The 20556-nt window shown below is 44.5% G+C and overlaps 1 protein-coding gene across 1 annotated transcript in view; it reads left to right on the top strand.

The window, feature by feature from the left end:
* Positions 1 to 20556, top strand: part of ADAMTS12 (ADAM metallopeptidase with thrombospondin type 1 motif 12) — a 291803-nt gene that overhangs the window by 160581 nt on the left and 110666 nt on the right. The window contains exons 6-7 of the mRNA XM_080803336.1: positions 14182 to 14306; positions 17865 to 18014. Coding sequence (XP_080659462.1) covers positions 14182 to 14306; positions 17865 to 18014 — 275 coding nt within the window. The remainder of the gene's footprint in view (positions 1 to 14181; positions 14307 to 17864; positions 18015 to 20556) is intronic.

Raw genomic sequence — 20556 nt, forward strand, 5'->3', positions numbered from 1 at the left:
AAAGGAGACACCAGGAAGCTGTTTAGAAGCCCATTGAGAAGGACAGTGATATTTCTATATTATTTTCTTGGGAATTTTGTGCTGTCAAGTGGGAGATGGAGAACATTTCTGAGAGAGACATCATTGGACTCACCTGGCAGTCGTTTAGTCTAGTAACACACAAATCAGATTTACAGCAGTGGCTTAGAATGTCCACAATGAATAAGACTAAATTATGAAATGGTTGTGTGGTTTCAGTAAAAGTTAAGAGGGACGTGGACATGTCGAACCCTTATCCTGTTTATTTGCCTCTTGCATGTTAATATATACCCCTCCACTCTGGGCTGTCTTGTCTCTCTGTCTCTCCAAGATTACTCTTGGAAATGGCATCTGTTCTCAGAGACTCACATGTCTTCTACATGGTGAGACTCGGCTGTTACCTCAAGCCCAGACCTCTTCCTCACTTACACTCCAGACTCCCATCCTGTTGCCTCCTTGCCATGTCACCCTGGGTGTGTCAGAGCCCACCCAAACTTGCAAACTCAGTAAGCCCACGGTGACATTCTTGCATTCTTGATTGCTCCCTATCCAGATCATCTCAATTCTGCCACCACCCAGGCTACAACCCTCCGTGTTACCCACCTCGGTAACCACGTACAGGCCTAGTAGTCATTCGAGTCCTCCTTTCCTTATCTTCCACAATTAACAGCAGGGTCTACAATGCTACCTTCAAGATACATCTGGAGACCATCCACTGTCCATGATCTCTACAGTCATTGCATTGCTTTAGGCCTTATTGTAATCGTACTCAAGGGAACTCCCAAATGGTCTTCCTGTTTTAAGACTTGCCCTCCATAATCCTTTCTCTATGTAGCAGTTAGATTGATAATCTTAAATGAAAATTGAGTTGCTCCACTGTACAAAACTGTTAAAACAGCTTTCTGTTGTTTTTAGAACAAAATCAAAAATTTCTACCATGCCTTGCTGAGACTTTCACGATCATGCCTCCATCACCCTTTCTGGTCTTTCCTTTTGTCACTCTCTACCTTGTTTCCCACCTTGAACTCCCTGGATGTCAGGTAGGTTCTGGAACATACACGGCCCTCTTCAGCCTCATGGCTTAGGCACTTATGGTTCCCAATGCCCTAAACACCCGTCCCTTGGCTCTGCTGATGGCTGGCCTGTTCTCTGGCACCTGTCAGACCTCCGTTCAAATGCTGCCTCTCCAGAGAAGTCGCAGTGACCATCCGACTCAAAGCCCACCCCACTTGCTGTTCTCCATCACAGAATAAAGTTTTCTTCCTTTATTTGTACTTCTTGCACAGTTCATTGCTCTTCTGTGTATTTGTTTACTCTTCTCTTGGCTGCCTTAGCCACCATCGTGATGTAAATTCCTTCTTTATTCTTGGCTGTATCCCCAGCACCTAACACAGTGCCTGGGACATGAATTAATGAAGTGACATTCAATGAAGGCATGAACCTTCCAACCTGGTGAAATGCCTTTGCAATCTACTGACCTTACCCAGCAGTGAAACATGTGAAGAATGGCCTCATTCAAGTCTCCCTCCTCAAGAAACCTGAGGTCAGAAGGCTCCAGGCAGGATTTACTGTTTTCTGGCCCTTCATCCTCAGAAGACTGAAAACAATAATATCCAGAGTCTGGATCCATTTTCCTTCTTCTTTCCCTTTCTACCCCGCACTTCGTGAATCACTGAAGGCACACCTTGGGTATCGTGGAATACTGACAGGTGTATTATTTTCCTTCCTGTGAACCTTTTGTTATGAAAATTTTTCTAAGACTTAGAAACCAAGCCAGACAAAAGCTATGTATCTTTTCAATGTCTAACATGACCTGTCTGACTCAACAGGAATACAATTTTGCCTGATTATTATGTGCTATTGAGTAGGTCCTAGACACAGTAAAGTGAAGTATGAACATGCAGAAAACTGACAGGGTACAAATGGTTTTTGTCTAGAAGAGGTAAAAATAATCCGTGTCTAACAGAGAAGGTAACTCTGAATGTTCCAGTTTTATTGGCCTGTTGACTAATTTTGTATCTAATTTAGCAATCTGATTCCAGTATTTTTCCTTTATAGTTTCACCAGCTAAAGTGGCATCACTTTCCTGTATCTGCCTTTAAACCAGCTTGGACATCTTGTCTGTCTTCTTATTAATCAGTTAAATACATCTGTAACATGTTCACTATATATTTGTATGAGAATTACATTTTTTAGCTTTGTAAAAGTTATACTTTGATGCTTTGGAAGACAAATATCCACTATTGTGTAATAGTCTCTCCTATATGCATGCTTCACTGCAGAATGTGTAGAAGTTTAGGGTTTTCAGACAAAAAAAAAAAAAAGAAAAGAAAAAGCCAAGGAAAAACCTTTCCCCTCTGCAGTCCCTGTGGTAGTGCTAGTCAGATTGTCAAAGTGCGCCTTCCATGGATCAGGCCCCTGAGAACTCCACATCTCTCCCTCCCCAGGGAACAATGCCACTTGGAGGCTGTGGAAGTCTCCTGATCGGATGTGGGGGCCACCAAATGTTGGGCGACCCAGTTGGATGGAGGCCAGCAGTGTGGCAGTGGAAGAATTCACTTGAGACAGAATGAAAAAGATGGAAGTTTACAGAATCCTCTGTCAAGGAGCAGCAGGAAGGACAGCAAGGGAGAGACTGTCCGCCACGAGACAGTGTGGGGGACTGTAGTTAAGGAGGAAGCTGAGGAGGAATGGGAACATAAGAAATTTTCCTTTTTTGGTAACTGTGTGTGTTCAGTTACCTATTGGTCAGCTGGGGCTTATGGGTCACCTACTGGGCCTGTCTGTATTTGAGGGATGGGGTATCGCTGTAGGTTCTTTTACCTTAGGTATGTTTCCACTGTTCAAGTTGGTTGCCTAGAAGCAACCTCAACAGAATCCCTTGAAAGAACTTGATTGGCAGCTACTCTCTGACTCCCTCACAGTAATATTGTTTTTCTTCTTCCTGTTCTCATTTTGCAAGAGTAGGGGCACAAAATGATTTGCTAAAAAAATGAAAACCATGACTGTCTTCCTTTTACTTGCCAAATATCTTCCTCATCCAGGCTCACATAGAATCTACAAGGTCCATAACTGCACAAGAGCATTGCTGGCTCATCAAAGAGCTACAATTTGCAGTTCTCATTTTCTTGATTCCCAGATCATGACTCAAGCTATTCTTCACATCTTTGACTAACGAGCAGCCCCAACCACAACAAGCAACTGTGATTCCAGCCCTAACTGACATCAGGGTAGCAGCCAGAGGCAGAAAGTACAGTTGAGGTATTGGGAGGGTCTCCTCCTTTGAGCAAGGGGACCTCAGTGCTAGTCTCACTTTGCACTCATCCAGAAGGTCACTCTGAAGAAGTGACATCATTGCTCCATACACCATTTTTCTCCATCTGCAAATCAAGAGAATTATGGTATATTAACTGTATGTCAAACACTGTGTTGGTCTCTGAGGATACAAATATGAGTATAAGTCTCATTTCCTCATTTTGAGATGCTTCAACTCTGATGCCCAAAAACGCAAAATAGAAAATTTCAAACTGAGTTGTCATGAGTATAAAAAAAAGAATAAAAGAGCACCCAGTCTAGGGAAGGCTAAGGTGGATTGTGGGTCCCAATCTGCCCCACTCCATGCACACCTGGTCTTGTTGCACACTGGGTCTCTCTGCTGGCATAATCACCGATCCAGGTGTGGAAGCCAGAGATCCAGAAACATCCATGACACCTCCTTCTCCCACCCCTCATAACAAGTCCATCAGTAGGTGTTGCCAATTTTGTCTGACCATTTGCATTTCTATCACTTAAATTCAAGATGGAGTCCTCTCTTTCTTGGGCTACAGTTGTGTTTACTTTGGTCTACTTGGAATCCTTTCAGTCTCGTTTTCTCATCGTAGCCAAATGGTAATCCAGTCATAACCACCCTTCCTGGCACCCATTCTCCAACCCCCATCCCTGGATTAAAGAGCTTTTAGAAAAGCACTAAAAGAATTAGTGCTTTTCTAATTCCCTCTCTCATCCTTACCATGCCCCTCTTGCCTTTGGGATAGAACAGTTGTCTTCTCCTCATGATGTCTCCTGCCATGGTCTTGTTGCCCGGACTGTCTTCACTGAGTTGACACCTTAATCCTTCAGATAGCAGCTCCAGAGTCAGTTCACTGAGGAAGCCTTCCCTGACCTTCCTGCCCAGCAAAATTCTATCATATAATTTCACAATTATATGATTGTGAAATTCTCCTCCATCGCACATATCACACATGTAATTTCACATCTGTTGGTTTGATAGCTTCCCTTCATTAGTATGTAGGGCTGAAGGCCAAGGCTGGGTTTGGTGTTGCTCACCACCTAGTCCTATGGGTACATAATATATAAGAAAAAGTGAGTATGTGAAGTCAGCAGTCTGAGGGCGAAGATGAGGGTCAGCCGTGGCCACGGTCATGACGAGCCTTGTAAAGGGATAGAGCCCATATAAAGGGATGTGGATCTCATTCTAGGGGAGCCTCTGGGTGGTTCCAAACTGAGGGATAATATGGAGAGAAAGGTACTAGAGAGATGGTTCTAGGGCTCCATGGAAAGTGATATGAGGTGGGCAATGCTGAGGCAGGCCTCCTCCATAATGCCTTCCTACAACTCCCATCTTTCTTATTCTAATCACATCTGACAGCTGACATCATTTTGGACTTCATTTCCTATGGTGGGTTCAAGAGAATTTCTGGTTAATAAAGTGCAGTTTTTGTTTGTCAGTCACGGCTATGGAAAAACCACTCTGGACTGTCATCGCGCTTTGAGAATAAGCCAGGATAATCCAACATAATACTCAATTTGGAGCATCCTAGAGACTTCCTCAAAGACTAGGTGGTCATATTTCAGACCGGGGGAAACTGAGGTACCCAAAACCATGTGCTGGAAAGACCTGTCAGGCATACTGAGACATCATGGGCTGCGAAATCAAAGAGTAGCTTCAGGTAGGAGGCAGTGTGCTCTCATTCCTGTCCTGCCTCCCTCCAGCCCTGAATCAAACGCTCATTTTCCTGTTGTGACCCTAATCCTATCCTTTGAACTTTTCATTCTCCCTCAAAGACTTGGACACAGACTTGGCCTCAAGCCCTTTGCGCTTTAGACCAATTCATTCAATGGCCTCCCTGTTCCCCTTTTGGGCCAGAGGTTAAGGATAGGATTACTCCCCTCCTTCCAGCTCCTGTGAGCAGTTGACATCAGGGAGAGTTTCCGATTTATCATTAGTCCCTCCCCTTGTGAGCTGCAGGAGCTTTGGTAGGTATAACCTCCATTCTTCATTTTGTGAAATGGGGAGAATCATATCTACTTCCTAGGGTTGCTGTGAGAACCAGACATGTGAATTCCCGCATTAGTGAGCGTAATATCTGGCTCCCAGAAACCAGTGGGTAAACGTTACTTCCCATCATCACCTCTGAGGTCATACCACAACCCCGTAAACTTGTTGCTGGTATGCTCATTTCACAGAATTGTGCAGAATTGTTGGAGGAAAACGGAAAATTGGAAGGACAAGATTAGGATCTGAAGTTTGAGACTTCTTTTAAGAACAGGATAGAGAGAAAACAGGAATGGAGTGAGTTGGGACGAGGCCGGATATGCCATCTGGGACAGAGCCTGAGGGCAGCAGGCTGGCTTGATTAGCAGCCAGTGGGCTGATAGGCAGGAAGATGGTGACTGTTTTCACAAAGAATGAATTTCCCTCTTGGTCTCACAGTGATTTAAGGTTGGGTTCCCTTTTGTGAGACTCTGGAGTTAAAAAGTCTGTTAGTTTTGGGAATTCAGGGTGGTGATTTCCCCTGCCCCCTCCTCGAGAATTTTTAGATTGCTAATGACCTATATAATCGTGGCTCTTTCAGGATCATTGTCAAAAATACTGGCAGAGAATTTGTATACTCATCACTTTTTTTTTTTCAGTTTTTGCATCGTTATTTTTTTCTTTATCTTTTTTTTCATTTTATTTTATTTCTTTTCAGTGTTCCAAGATTCATTGTCTATGCATCACACCCAGTGCTCCATGCAATACGTGTCCTCCTTAATACCCACCATCAGGCTCACCCAACCCCCCTACCCCTCCCCTCCAAAACCCTCAGTTTGTTTCTCAGAGTCCGCAGTCTCTCATGGTTTGTTTCCCCCTCTGATTTCCCCCAATTCACTCATCACTTTTTTAAATCAAGAATCTTTCCCTCTGACAGGGCACGTGGGTGGCTCAGTCGGTTAAGCATCTGCCTTTGGCTCAGGTCATGATTCCCAGTGTCCTGGGATCGAGCCCCGAATCATCGGGCTCCCTGTTCAGCAGAGCCTGCTTCTCCCTCTCCCTCTGCATCTTCCCACTGCTTATGCGCTCGCACGCTCTCTCTCAAGTGAGTAAATAAAATCTTTAAAGAAAAAAAAAAAAGAATCCTTTCCACTGATAGAGGAGTTATTCCTTAGTTTTCAGGTAAAGCTTTGTACTATTTTCCCTTCTCTGCCCACCTCTTTTTTTCTGAGGAACCTAAGCCTGGCTGGCAGAGAAGAATCAGCTTGTGTATTGAATCCCAAGCTGCTACTGGCAATTCCCAAGGAAACTGATACAAGATTTTTTTTTTTTTTTTCATTATAAAGGGAGCTTACCCAGAGAGAACAATTTATAGTAAAGGCCACATTTTGCAAAATCATTTCTTCTCTCCCATTTGGGGCTGTTTCTGTGAGCTGTTGCTGATTTCCTTGAGGTCTTCTTGCCATCCTTTGTCCTTTGGTGTCTGTACCCAAATGAGTAGGGAAGGGGAAGGGGAATTGGACTCACTTGAAAAAAGGAGATTAAAAAACAACAACAACAACAACAGTGAAAGAACAAAAAGGGAAAGCTATATTCAGGGGCAAAATCAGTGTGGTTGGGGGTTTGTCTTGATAAGTTCAAATAATTACGAGGGTGCTTCACGGAATACGTGTAGTCCAAGTCTCCCCACATTTGGCGAGCCAGCATGACCCCCCTACAGTTCTTTTGCAACAGGGGCATGCTCAGGGCATGTGGTATTGAGGCAGAGCTCATTAATGCCTCTCGAGGCTTCTGTGTTCAAGGGCATTCAAGAAACTAAAAGGGTAAGTGTTTCCTGGACTTAGCTTTTATGAGACTTGGAGATTAAGAGGCCAAGGGGGCAGAGAAAAATTGTACTCACTTAAAACCTGCCTGCAGAATCATGACATTTAGTAGAAAAGTATTAAGGTATCCTGATGACCTTGTCACTGAAAATGTGTTAAATGCCACACATTGCAGGTGTAAGTTCTACACAGGGGCGAGGTACCCAGCCACAAACGATCAGCGACTTAGCTCCTTGTGCACTAACTTTGTAAAAAAAAACAAAAGCAAAAATTGACAAAAGCACTAGGGAAAAAGCCAGCAAGATTTTGAGGGGAGCCTTTAGGCCCTAACATTTCGTTCCTCTTTTCAGTGACTAACCCCCAGGTTATTCCAGAATTGCTCTTGTAGGCGTGATGGATGGGGGAAGAATCCTCCCCATGGCTGCCGTCCACGTTTCCGCTCCTTCTCCTCTCCTTCCCTCCCTCTTCCAGTGTTCCCACTGCTCGCTTACCTCGACAACCTCGCAGACCCGGCCCATGTGTGGAGACGGTTCAACCTCAACCTAGTTCTCCCGACTGCTGGGTCTCTGTTCTCCCTTCTCGTCCTTATTGCTGTCAAGAGCTGTACAGGGTCTTAGATTAGAGCGAGGCTCACCAGCTCTCCGGCCATGCTTCCATGGATACGATGCTGGGAGATGACGTGAGCCTTCCAGGTAGGGATGGAGGACTTTTCTCCTCACAACACGACACAGCACAGCACAACACAACACAACACAACACAGCACAAGCTCGAGCTTCATGTCTGCAGCTGCCCCTCCTGTCCTCTTGCTGTGGAGACAGGGGCAGCCCAGGTCGATGCTGGGCACATAGTGGGCTTGATCACAGCTGAGGAGTCCCAACCCAAGGAAACATGAGCCCTTCAGAGGCGCCTGGGAGCACACCTGTCAGCTTGTGTCCCAGAGGGAACATTATCCCTCCCCCCGCCCCCCCGCCCCGCACAGCAAAGAAATCTGTCCTCTTCCCTGGAGGGGAACACTGACTCAGTACACCAAGTCTGTTTCTACACAACATCCTTGGAAAGAGACAAAAGCTGTCGGTGTCTTTGCTCAGATGACGTGAAGAAACACGAGAGAGCCATGAGGACCTGCCTCCCAGCGGTTCCTACCACAGGCACCAGGATTATTATGACAGATGTTCGTTGCTCTGTTCTTACACTTCTGACCCCTTACCTTCCGCCTCCCTAAGCCGCAGGAGATCTTGCCTCTTCGCTGACTCACCACGAAGCCTTGTCCCCGCGGGTGCTGCACTTTTGTCCAGCACAGTGGGCGTTGTCTTCACTTTTTCTCCATTCCTGGTGGGGGTGGTGTGCGGCCCCGGGGTGGGATGTACACCTGCTGTGTGTCAGGCTTGTGCAGGGCTGAGGCGAGTAGGGAAATAAGCCTCAGTCCTTGTGCTGAAAGAGCTGAGGAGGAAAACAGGCACATGGTCTGACCATCCTAACCCCAGGCAGCAAGTGCTGTGAGCCAGCGGGGCACGAGATAAACGGGTGCGAACCTAATCCAGAATGAGGTAGGGAAGGCTTCCTGGAAATGCTCAGATTGAGTCTCAAAGGACTGATGCTGGGTAGGTTGAAGGGGTAAGAGAGGGGAGAAAGGCATTCTAGGTAGAGGAGTGGCTTGAAGAAAGCAAGGTAAAGGGGCACCCGGGTGGCTCGTCGATTAAGGGTTTGACTCTTGGTTTCGGCTCAGGTCACGATCCCAGGGTCATGAGATGGAGCCCTGCATCGGGCTCTGTGTGCAGCAGGGAGTCTGCTTGAGATTCTCTTCCTTCCTCTCTTCCTCGCTTCTTCCCTTCTCCCTACTCTCTCTCTTTCTAAAGTAAAATATATATATATATATATATATATATATATATATATAGAGGTAGAAAGAGCATGGTATATGGCATGGCGGGGCTGGGGGGATATCAGCTGTTTGAATGTTGCCGGAACATACGCTGTGAGGCTGCAGATGAAGGGAGAGCTTCCTGGAGGTCAACTCCGAGGGGTCTTGGGTCCTGGGTCATAATATGAGCAGACTTTGGTTTTGACCAGATCGGCCTGGCACCAGCCTGGAGGATGGATTTAAGAACAAGGAAGAAAGGAGAAGAATTATGAGATGATGCGAGCAAAAACTCAGGCATGAAATGATGAGAGTGTCAGCTCAAGCAGCTGTGAGTAAAGAAGGAGGCGAGGTAGACTTAGCAGCACACAAGGACAGATGGGGACGCTGGACGCAGAGGGAGAGAAAGTCAACAGGAGGACATTGGGGCTTCTAGATGAGGCTGCTAAGCTCGTGGTGCTTCAGCTGAGAGGAAGCAGGAAGAACAGGTTAATATTGTGGGGGGAGGACTCTGGGGATGCTGAGTTCGGGGGTCCTCTGGTGCCATCTAGAAGGTGCCCATCAAGAGATTTGAGTGCATGAGTTTGCCCTCTAGGAGAGGTTTGGGATGAGATATAGATTGGAGAGTCAGGGGCATACAGATGATCTCCCCCAACCTGACTGTGATCGAGAGTGAACTAAGCCATGAGCCCAAGGAAGGCAGAAGAAGAAGAGCCCGTAGAGGGGCCTGAGAAGTGGTCAGAGGGCAGGAGGAGGATGAGGAGCTGGGGGTCTCAGAAGCGGAGGGTTTCTTTCTGTGCTTGTCTCCTCCCCAGGGTGGGAGTGTGACCTCAGGGAATAGAAAAAAGCCAGAGTCATCCATTGGCTGACTGATAAATCATTCCAGTTATTCAAGCAATAAGTTTAGAGAAGTTTTCAACAGTTTGGAAGCCACTCGTCCTGGACGTGTAGCTGCGAACCTGGAATGAAAGCCCAGCTCTGCCAACCGCCGCTGTGCGGCTTGGCCAAGGTGGTGCCCTTCTCTGGCCTGGATTTCCTCACTGACGAAGTGAGAAGATTGGATGCATAAAACCTAAGGCCCTTCAGGGAAATGGGCTCTTAGTAATGACGGGAAAATTGGAGGCAGAGTTCATGCTGCAACATCTGGAAAAGGACTCTGCTTTCCTCAGGATGAAGACGAGGTGTCCTTGCGGACACTGAATTTGGCTCAGGTACTGGGGAGAGTGGAAGTTTGTAAACATTCCCCTTTCTTTAAATGAACATTCACGGATTGGTATGTTAAGTCTTACAAAATGGTGAGTCCCGCCAATATTGGAGCAAAAATTGAGTTTTCTGATCTGGTGGTATCCCATCTTGAGCTGTGTGCCCCACCAGGGCCTTTGTGTGTCAAAGGAGAACATTCTAAGATGGGATTCTTCCGCTTCTGTGTATTTACGGCTACTTAGACAGGGAACTTAACTGACACTTTTGTGTGGGTGTGTGAGTGTGTGGGGTGTATGGGTATGTGAGTGTGTGGGGTTGTATGGGTATGTGAGTGTGTGGAGTGTATGGGTGTGTGAGTGTGTGTGTGGGGTGTATGGGTGTGTGAGTGTGTGGGGGGGTTGTATGGGTATATGAGTGTGTATGTGGGGTGTATGGGTGTGTGAGTGTGTGTGGGGGGTGTATGGGTGTGTGAGTGTGTGGGGGGTTGTATGGGTATGTGAGTGTGTACGTGGGGTGTATGGGTGTGTGAGTGTGTGTGGGGGTGTATGGGTGTGTGAGTGTGGGGTGTATGGGTGTGTGAGTGTGTGGGCTCTTCCTACCCACTGTCACTCATTGAAAGTTTCCCTTTGATTCAAAACTATGAGATGTCATGTAAAACTAAGTAGTAAGTAACCCACATAGAATCATACTGAAAAGCACTTTGTAAGATTTTCTATTGCAACCCTTAAGCCTTAATTCAGATCAGTTATTTTTGAGATATTTAAAAAATATTTTTGTTTTGAAATAATTATAGATTTACATGCAATTAGAAGAAATAGTTCAGGAAATTCCCTTATGTCCCTCCCCATCTTCTCCTGGTGCTAACATCTGGTTTAACTGGAGTATAATATTATAACCAAAAAGTTAATATTTGTACAAACCCTTACCTTATTCAGATTTCATTAGTTTTACTAGTGCTGATTGTGTGTGTGTGTGTGTGTGTGTGTACATTTAATTCTATGTAGTTTTAACACAGTCAGATTTATGTGACTATTGCCACAACGTAGAATGGTTTCATTACCAAGTCCCCTCATGCTACCCTTTGTACCTCCCTTCTGCCTAACAGCCTAACCCCTGGAAAGCCCTAGTTTGTTCTCTGTGTCTATAATTGTGTCATTTCAAGAATGTTATACAAATGGAATCGTAGAGTATGTGTAACCTCTTGAGATTGGATTGTTTCATTCAGCCTAATTCCCTGAAGATACATCCAAATTGTGTCTTCAAGTATTTGCTCCATTTTATTTTATATTTTAAAAGATTTTATTTATTTATTTGAGAAAGAGGGAGAGAATACGAGCAAGAAGAGTTCGCAGAAGAAGAGGGAGAAGCAGACTTCCCACTGAACAGGCATCCTGATGGCAGGGGTCCATCCCAGGACCCCAGGATCATGATCCGAGCCAAAGGCAGACGCCTAACTGACTGAGCCACCCAAGTGCTCCCCTGTTCCGTATTTTAAAGAAACTGTCAAGCTGCATCCGCAGAGGCTGTACCCATTTCTGTCCTCACCAGCAGTGTTCCTGGTGACCAGCTTTAGCACACCTGTCCTCTCCACTCTTTGGGTGCTGCCACTGTCTTTCATTGCCTTTGTTCTGATAGGTCTGTAGTGATAGGCCCTGGAGGTCTTAACTTGGAATTCTCTGATGGCAGAGGATGTTGAACCTGTCTTCACCTGCCTATTGGTCCTCTGTCTGTCCTCAGTGAGATGAAACTTCGTGTTTGCTTATTTTCTCATTGTTGTTTTTATTGTTGAGTTTTGGGAGATATTTATGTATTATAGGTCCGAGTCCGAATCTTTGTCTTACAAAGATTTCCCTCCACTCTGGAGTCATCTTTTCATTGTCTTTGAAGATTACTCTCATAGGAAACATTTTTAATTTTGAATGCGGTCCAATCTTTCAGTTTTCCTTGTATGACTCGTGTCCTTACTGTCAAGTCTGTAAACTCTTTGCCTAGCCCCAAGTCCCCAAGATTTTCTCCTGTGATTTTTTTTTTTTTTTTTGGCTAAAACTTCCAAGTTTTACATCTTACATGTAAGTCTGATCCGTTCTGAGTCAGTACTTGTGTACGGTGTGAAGCTGGGATTGAGGCTTCTGTCTTTCAACAGTATTTGGTCATTTTCCTGACCCAGAGCTTATACCGGTTCTGCTATACTTATGCCTAAAGCTTTCTTTTTCTTTGGAATAATTTTAGGTGGTGTCATTGTTTAGTTCATGAGTGCTCTCTCAGAGACCTCCTCGCTCACACACACAAAACAACAAAAGCCCACAGCCAAACAGAAGAAGAAATACAGGATTGAAAACAGACCTCAAAGTGATTGAATCGCAGTTGATGCTTTGTCGAATGCTCGGGCCTCCCATGCGAAGGGCCTGTACCTGAGGCGGGCTCCTCTCGAGGCTGGCTACCCATGGGAGGCGCGCTTCACCCGGAAGCCCTTGTTCTTGGAGCCTTGCATTCCGTATCTGGCCCGATTCACCTTCAGCTAGCTTCTTACTTCTCTGGAGATTTAATTCCTTCTTATTATAAGATGAAACTAACAATGCTCTCTTGAGAAAAAAATGCCCAGAAGATGCAATTAAATTAAATGAAAGAATATATGTGAAAGTATCTGACACATAGTAAATGATCGGGAAATACTGTTTGCCTTCCCCTTCCTTCCTCTCTGCCTTTTTATTTACTTCCCTTTCCTTCCATTCAGCTTTACACCCCTTACTGGTTCCTGATGGCAGGTGGGGGCCGTGGGCTCTGGCGGGGCTGCTACTCTAACTAGGGCTTGACAAGATGAGCGGGAGGCTGACCCCTGTGCCCAGCTAGTTCCCCACAACTCTGCCTCCTCCTGCACCATCTAGTGTTCTGCAGGACGATGAAATAGTGGGGATTAGTAAATAGTGATGTCCGTTTCTTCTATTTAAATTCAGAATGCTTAGCAGCTCGTGAGTTTTCATGAGTGAAGATGAGCCACCTTTCTGTGTTTTTGTGGTGGTTCGTTAGCATACCTGGGAGGGCCCTGCCTCTAACAGGCAACTCCAGCCTCTCAGGTCTTGTTTGCGGTGTGGGCCTTAGCAAAATACAGAATGGTACTGAAGCAGGTTCGTGGTTTCATGTAGAGATTGTTCTGAACTCCTTGGACTGAAGCCAGAGTGATAGAATCAGAGTAGGCCAACGGATGTCGTCATTCTCCAGATAGAACCCACCTTGTATGAGGGATAGCTCCATACAGAGACCCCAGAGAAATGGGGAAAGGAATGTCTCCTTTAGAAATTCAAATGAAGCTGGAGTCCCCCTAGATCTGGTTATCCCTCCCCCTCCTTTTGACAAGTGTTCATCCAGTTAATTTGGAAGAAGTCCTCTCCTCCCATCCCCAGTAGTAACTTTGGGCCAAGTGGGTGACTCGGGAACCCTGGGAGTTGCAGGCTGGGAGCGTCCCCTCCAGCATCCTGGTCATTGTCAGACAGCCAGTGATCCTAACTGGTCAGAAGCCTGGAGAGATTATGTCACCCTCTGCCCTTCACCCATGGACGTGAGACCAAAATGGAAACCATGGGCAAGCAAATGTTGAGTGCAACCCAGCCTTGTAGTAGTTCTTATGCAAGGAAGAAGCTTATTGTTGAATTTTTTTTTTTTTTGTATTAGATATAAAAATGCCTCTTTGGAATTGTACTGGCTTAGGAAGCAGAGAGCTGCCGGAGATGGAGCGTCACACAGCTCTTGGTCTTGGCCAATGTATTTTTAAGTTTTCTTCAAGAGCTACTTGTTCCAGTGATAACTTCTGTCCCGCACTTCTGTCCTTCAGGTTCTTTTAATAAAAGTCATGAGGGCGATGGTGTTGAGAGCAGGGAGGAAGTTGGCCTCTGCCAAACTCCTGACAAAAAGATGTCTGAGGCACCCACCCAGAGCTTGGCCCACTCGGCTGCTTCCGAGGACTTGTGTGATGAGCCCTGAGCACAAGAAACTCAGCCGTGCCCGTCTCTTCCTCTTCTTTTTCCAGCAAGGATTGAAAATCGTCCACCATGCGGAGAAGACACTGTCCAGCTTCTGTAAGTGGCAGAAGAGCATCAATCCGAAGAGTGACCTCAACCCTGCCCATCATGATGTGGCTGTCCTCCTCACCAGGTACCCCGGGGACTACACGGAGGCCGGGGTCTGCAAAGCAGGGGGGCCTGGTGGGGGGCAGAGTTACCTGGTTTTCAAATTTATGCATGTCTCCTACTGTTCGCTGCTCTGTCATTTTTAAAGGCAGTCCCGTGATCCGCATGACTCCCAAGGCCTATACCAGTGAGGGGGCAGTTGGCAAACATGTGCAGGACACTCTCCTTGTTAATAAACTGCATCTGCTGGCAAAATGCAGGCCTTTTTCCTATCCCAAAGATGATTTCATCTTTAAAATTGGCTTTTTCATGCAGCTCCATAAGCAATCAGGAAGATTGTTTGCAGATCCTCATTAAAGACTCCTGTAAGTCTTCAGCATGGGGTTTCCAATCCTTTGTTTTATTTTTAAAAACTTTCCCTCCAGTTTAGCAACATGCAACTGTCTCTACAGAAACCAGTCCTCCTGGTAACCCATCCCTGACTGATGCTAAAGACAGAATATAGGCAGCAGGTCCCCCTCGCCTGAATAGGCAGAACTGTTTGCCTACACTTGTCTCCCTTTACCCCTATGAAGATAGTATTTTGTTCGGATTATAGGTAGACCCTCTGGTGCTAAAAAAGACCATCAGCCTTCTAGCATTCCTAGCTGTGAAAGGCTAATAAGCTTTTCTGATCAAACCAGGCTCTTGGATGCTATGTGTGCTCATTGATTCAATAAATGTTTGTTGAATACCTGTTGTGTAATAGACACTATTTTAATCTAAACATATGAAGGTCTTCCATTCATGGGGGAGGTACATTCTCATGGGGGGCCCCCCCTATGCAGATTCAGAGACACCAAGAAATCCAGGAACGTGTCATGGAGGAGGGTGCTTGGCCTGGCCTTTCAGCCACTAAGAACCTCATGCATGGGAAGGCCCTTGTATATGTTCTTCCTGGGGAGGACAGGCTACCCCTGAACACTTGGGCCTGTCATCTCTCCCAGTGCATGGGATGCCTGCAGAGATTGATAACCAGCCTTCACTCCAACCATCAGAAGCACTCTTTTGAGTGAAAGTATCAAAACATTGGTTGAATGCAACCAATTTCTAGAGGAAGTCTGTGACATAAACCTATTACATTAGGTTCATATTGGGACCTGTGACATCAGTCGGTCCCCTGGGAAGTAGGTTAATTTGAGTTGGGAAGGTAAGCACAGGGGCCCTGGGGAGCCAGCAAGCAGGCAGAAAACATTGAGGACCTGGCCAAGAAGCCATGGAAAGACTTCAGTCCAGGAAGGACCTCTCTGTAGAGAAGAATCCTGGATCTGGGACCACCATTGGAAGCTAGATCAGCTCCACCTCTTTTCTTGCCCTTAAAGTAGAAATTATTTCTTCTCTCTTTCTCTCATGAAGAAATGAGTGAGTTGAGGATGATTAGCATTTGTGGAGTGTTTGATGTAGCATTGTGCTACATCTGTTAGAATAATCAGCATTCCATTTAATCTCCACAGCAACCCTGGTCATTGACTCCTACTAGCCATTCCCATTTTACAGAGGGGGAAACTGAGGTTTGGTTATGTCACTTGCCCCAAATCTCATTGCTGTTAACAGGTACAGCTGGGACATGAATCCAGGCAGTTGTACCCTAATAGTTAAACTATTACCCATAAGGATATGAAGAACCTTCTCTCTTATTATGATCATTTTTCTCTTATTATGATCATGTTTCTTCTTTGGAACAAAGGCCCGGTTTCAATGTATGATGAACCTCACCAGCTCCTAAACAGTGGAGAGTATTTCAAATTTGAAAACAGGATTTCTCACTCTTGGCATCACTGACATTTTGGGTTGGTTAGTTCTTTGTTGTGAAGGTCTGTCCCGTGCATGGAAGTATATTTGACATCATCTCTGGCCCCTGTCCATGAGATGCCAGTAGCACCCACTTCTGAGTGTGGCAACCAAAACTGTCTCCAGACACTGCCTAATGTCCTCTAGGAGTCAGTGAGTGAGCCAAAGCACCCCTTTCTGGGAACCTCTGTTCTGAAGAAACAGGCAGCACCAGGGAGGGAGGTGTGGGACTTGCCTCCAGAGAACCGGGCTGAGGTCCACTTCAACGGGGTTCTCTATAGAGTTGCATTGAGGAGAAGGCACATTTGCTTGAACATATTTTGGCTTGAACATACCTCATGAAGTGGGACTAGTATACCAAAAGATGCATGCCAAGCCATCTTTTCTCTTATACTACTCCCAGCATATGGGGGGCAGGTAGAGCTTATGTGCTTTGGGGAGCATAAGCTCCTGGCCTGGAAGACTCCTATTCCTACATTTCTATTATTACCCCCTTGTTTCCTCTTTAGTGCTAGATACTTAGTAGGCATGCAGTGAACAATTATTTAATGGACCTAACTCCTGTCTTATCACAATGAGAAAGCCAGAGAGTTAGCAGTAGACTCCCATCTTTTCCCAGCAACTCCACGCAGGCCTAGACTTTTTGAAAAAAGTGAAATAGTGACTAGTACATCTTGCTGTAGGGGCGGAACAGTGTTTTCTTGATCCTCCCACAGACCCAGCAATTAGTTAGAATGATTGGGCTGTATGATTCAATCTAGCTCTCCAACACAAAACCACCCAACAACTATTGCTATGAGAGTGGAGATCAGATCTGCCAGCGTGCCCTGAGATGGGAGCTGTCTCTCTGTCCTATCCCATTGTCCCAGCCGCTGTCTCCTGGGAAACTGAGGACTCACAGGAGTTTTCAGAGTCTCCATCTTTTCCATGGCCCATTGGAAACAAAAAAACCAGACCATTTGTTGCCAGAAATGGTACCCACACTATCCCAGTGAATTGAAGATCTGTAACTAACTGAAGTTCAGAGCCTTGTTAGCATTTGTGCTAATTATTCTCGGCAAAGAGCTCTTCTTGAATTGAAGAAAACCAAAAGACTAGTTAACTCTTGTCCTTGACCGAAATAATGGGCACAAACATATGGGAGCACATTTTTACATTTAAAGACTATAACCAGTATTTTTTTGAGATCCGAGGAGTTTTTATTTGTATGGGCATTCCTTCCCATATGCCATGTTGTTAGGATAGTGGGGCTGCAGAGACAACTGATTTGCGCTCCAGATGGACTGATGAGACCAACTACCTTTTTTTCATGAATAAGCAGAAGTTCTCAGGGGAATTTTGAGCACAGATCTCAGAAAGACCACAAGGGGTTTCATATTTGAAAACCTTCAGCCACTGCTGGTTGTCCTTCCTTTGTATAAAAGTTCAAATAATCTTAAATTTTCCATCAAATCCTTCTCTTTTGGTCCAAATAATGTAATTTGGCCTCTTGGGATTAAGGGCAGAAGCAACTGACATTTGTCATATTTTCCTACATTTTTTAGGTGTTAATGAGATTTAGTAATTAAGAATTGAAATCAAAGTAATATTGTGAATGCAGCATTGCCCCGCTGTATTCATATGGACTTTTAAAAACAATTTTAATCATGCTTCCCAGACCACACTGAATGTGAGTTAATACCCGGATTTTTCCCAGAAGGGTTTTTTCAGATGTTTCTTTGGGAGCTTATGTATCTCTGTTCTCTGCTTTCAGAAAAGACATCTGTGCTGGTGTCAATCGCCCCTGTGAGACCTTGGGTCTGTCCCACCTGTCCGGAATGTGCCAGCCTCACAGGAGTTGTAACATCAATGAAGACTCTGGACTCCCTCTGGCTTTCACAATTGCCCATGAACTTGGACACAGGTAAAGGGCCAAGGAAACAGAGATCTCCTTGCCATGTTCACACACCACGTCAGTAGAGAGAAGGGAAAGCCCCTTAAATGGGTCATCGAGAGTCGGGTTGTGCTGCGTCTTGAGACTCACTCTCCCAAACTCCTGCTTCCTCACCTGTAAAGTGGGGATCATCATGTGCTTCAAAGATATCTGTGTCTTTTATTCCCTGACCACTTGTGCCTGTCTACATCACAGAACCAGAGAGGCTACTACAGCTTTCATGGGTGGAGCACAGACAAGGACATAAGCTTTAACCCACTTGATTAATTCAGAAATAATAATCCCTGTTTAGTTCTTATGAAATAGTAATAATATTAATATTACAAAAAGTCACAAACATTAATGTTTTTCACCTTTACGTCATACACTTTGTGTTGTGTTATTGAATCCTCTCAAGAACCTTATGAAATAATACTATTGTTAACCCCATTTTACTCATATGCATTAAAGGAACACATTGAATAAAGTAGAGATTAAAAACTGCCATAAAGTGGAAAAGACCATCAGGCAAATGTCAGTGAACAGGATGTACATTTGTCTCAATAATGTGTGAATTTGATTAGGTGAATTCACAGAAGGCAGGTTGCAGAATGTTTTGGGTGAAGAGAGAATGAGGATTTTGGGGATATTCCAGGCCCGGCCTCTGGTCTGGGCTTTCTCATGTAATACTGGAAGTTTTCAAAATACTTTCACCTGCAGGACAAAACTAGAGTATCGGCCTGGGAGTTGGGAAAAGTGAGTGCTTACTCTGGCTTTCCATCAACCAATATTATCACCTTAGGTAATTCCCATCACCTCTCCTCACTTGCTCCCTCATCTGTGAAGTGAGTACGTTGAACAAGGCAATTTCTTAGGTATTGTCATTTTTTTAGGTTATTACCAAAAAGCCCTGGGAGATAAATGTGATATGTTTTAGTATCCTTAGTCATCAGAAATTTAAAGACAGAGAGGTTAAGTGACTTGCTTATACAGGTAATTAATGATCGGAGACAGAAGGCTAGATGTTGAAAAGACTAGGCTGTAGTTGTTGGCATGCTGATAAAAAAAGCTTGGCAAAATGAAAGCTGTTCTCATGTGTAAACATATAGACATCCTCCGTCCTGATACGTGAAGGGATATATTCCCTGCCGCCTCCAGTCGAGTCTTTGGTGTCAGTAGCACCTGCTGGCTAAGTAATGCTAATGACTATAACAAGGTCAAACTGAGAAATGACTGCTCAAGGTCTTCCAGGCAGTGGTATACTCAAGGTAAAGAAAAATTGAGAAGACTTGCTTGATAAAAGGTGCTCTCAAATGCTCATTACTTCTGTTCAAAGAATGGATTTCTTATATCTTCAACTTAATTTGGCTTTATAAAAGGCCTCAGAAATAAGCTAAGCAGGTTCTACAAAATCAGATTTGCTCCAATTTTTGACACAACCATTGGCGTGATTATCTGGACATGGACCTATGATTTTTGTGAGGAAGACCACAAAGCCAAGGCCATAAAGGCCATAAAGGCATGGATGATCCTTTCAGATTTTAGAAATTCTCCAATAAAGGTGAAAACCTCTTAGTAACATTACTTGAGCACTATTTCCCTGAATTCTTGGAAACAGAGTTGTAGATGTTTACTGGTTATCAGAAGTGGTAGATTATCTAACAGAATAGAACTGGGTCACTACCTGAATTGATTTAATATTTGGTATTTGTCCTCTAAATGTCAAGGATCTGTGCTGTGATTGCTGATGGCTGCTTCTGATTCACAGAGGTAAAAACAAAGTTGTGGGCAGCCATTGTTGTTGTACCTCTCCATGTTGTTGCAAGCCTCCACCCCCCCTTTAACTGGAGTGTCTTCTGGAGGACTTAAAGGACCAGCACCCTTTTCTCCCCCTATTCATTTTTCTTTTTCCTTTTTGGGAGCCAGACAATAAAGAATAGGACTTTCGAAAGTAATTACATATATGGGGAAAATTAAAAAGTGACCACATATGCCCTGATAGACTCAGAGAAGACCTAAGAAGACCTTAAATTTTTAACTCAGTTTGCTTCTTGGCATAAACAAAACCATATTATTATGATGATTAATAATAATAATAATAATAATAACAATAATAAAAACAGCAAACCATAAGGAAGAAGAACATGATTTCTAGAGTTTCCACATTAATAGATTCAAATGTTCACTTTCCCACACACACAAAAATCCCCAAACATGCAAAGAACCAGGAAAGTACGGTCCATTCAAAGGAAAAATAAATCAACAGAAATTGTTCCTGATGGCAGATTTATTACACAAAGATTTTAAAACAAGTGCCTTAAAGATGCTCAGAGAACTATGGAAGATGTGGATAAAACCAAGAAAATGATATATGAACAAAATTAGAATATCAGTAAAGAGATAGAAAATCTAAAAAGAAACCACGATGAAATTTTGGAGCTAAAAAATAAAAAGTACAATCAGTGAAATAAAAAATTAACTAGAGGGAATCATTGGCAGGCTTGAGCAGGCAGAATAAACACGAATGAACTTG

This window comes from Martes martes (assembly GCF_963455335.1).
Source record: "Martes martes genome assembly, chromosome: 5".
In the NCBI taxonomy this organism is placed as follows: domain Eukaryota; kingdom Metazoa; phylum Chordata; class Mammalia; order Carnivora; family Mustelidae; genus Martes; species Martes martes.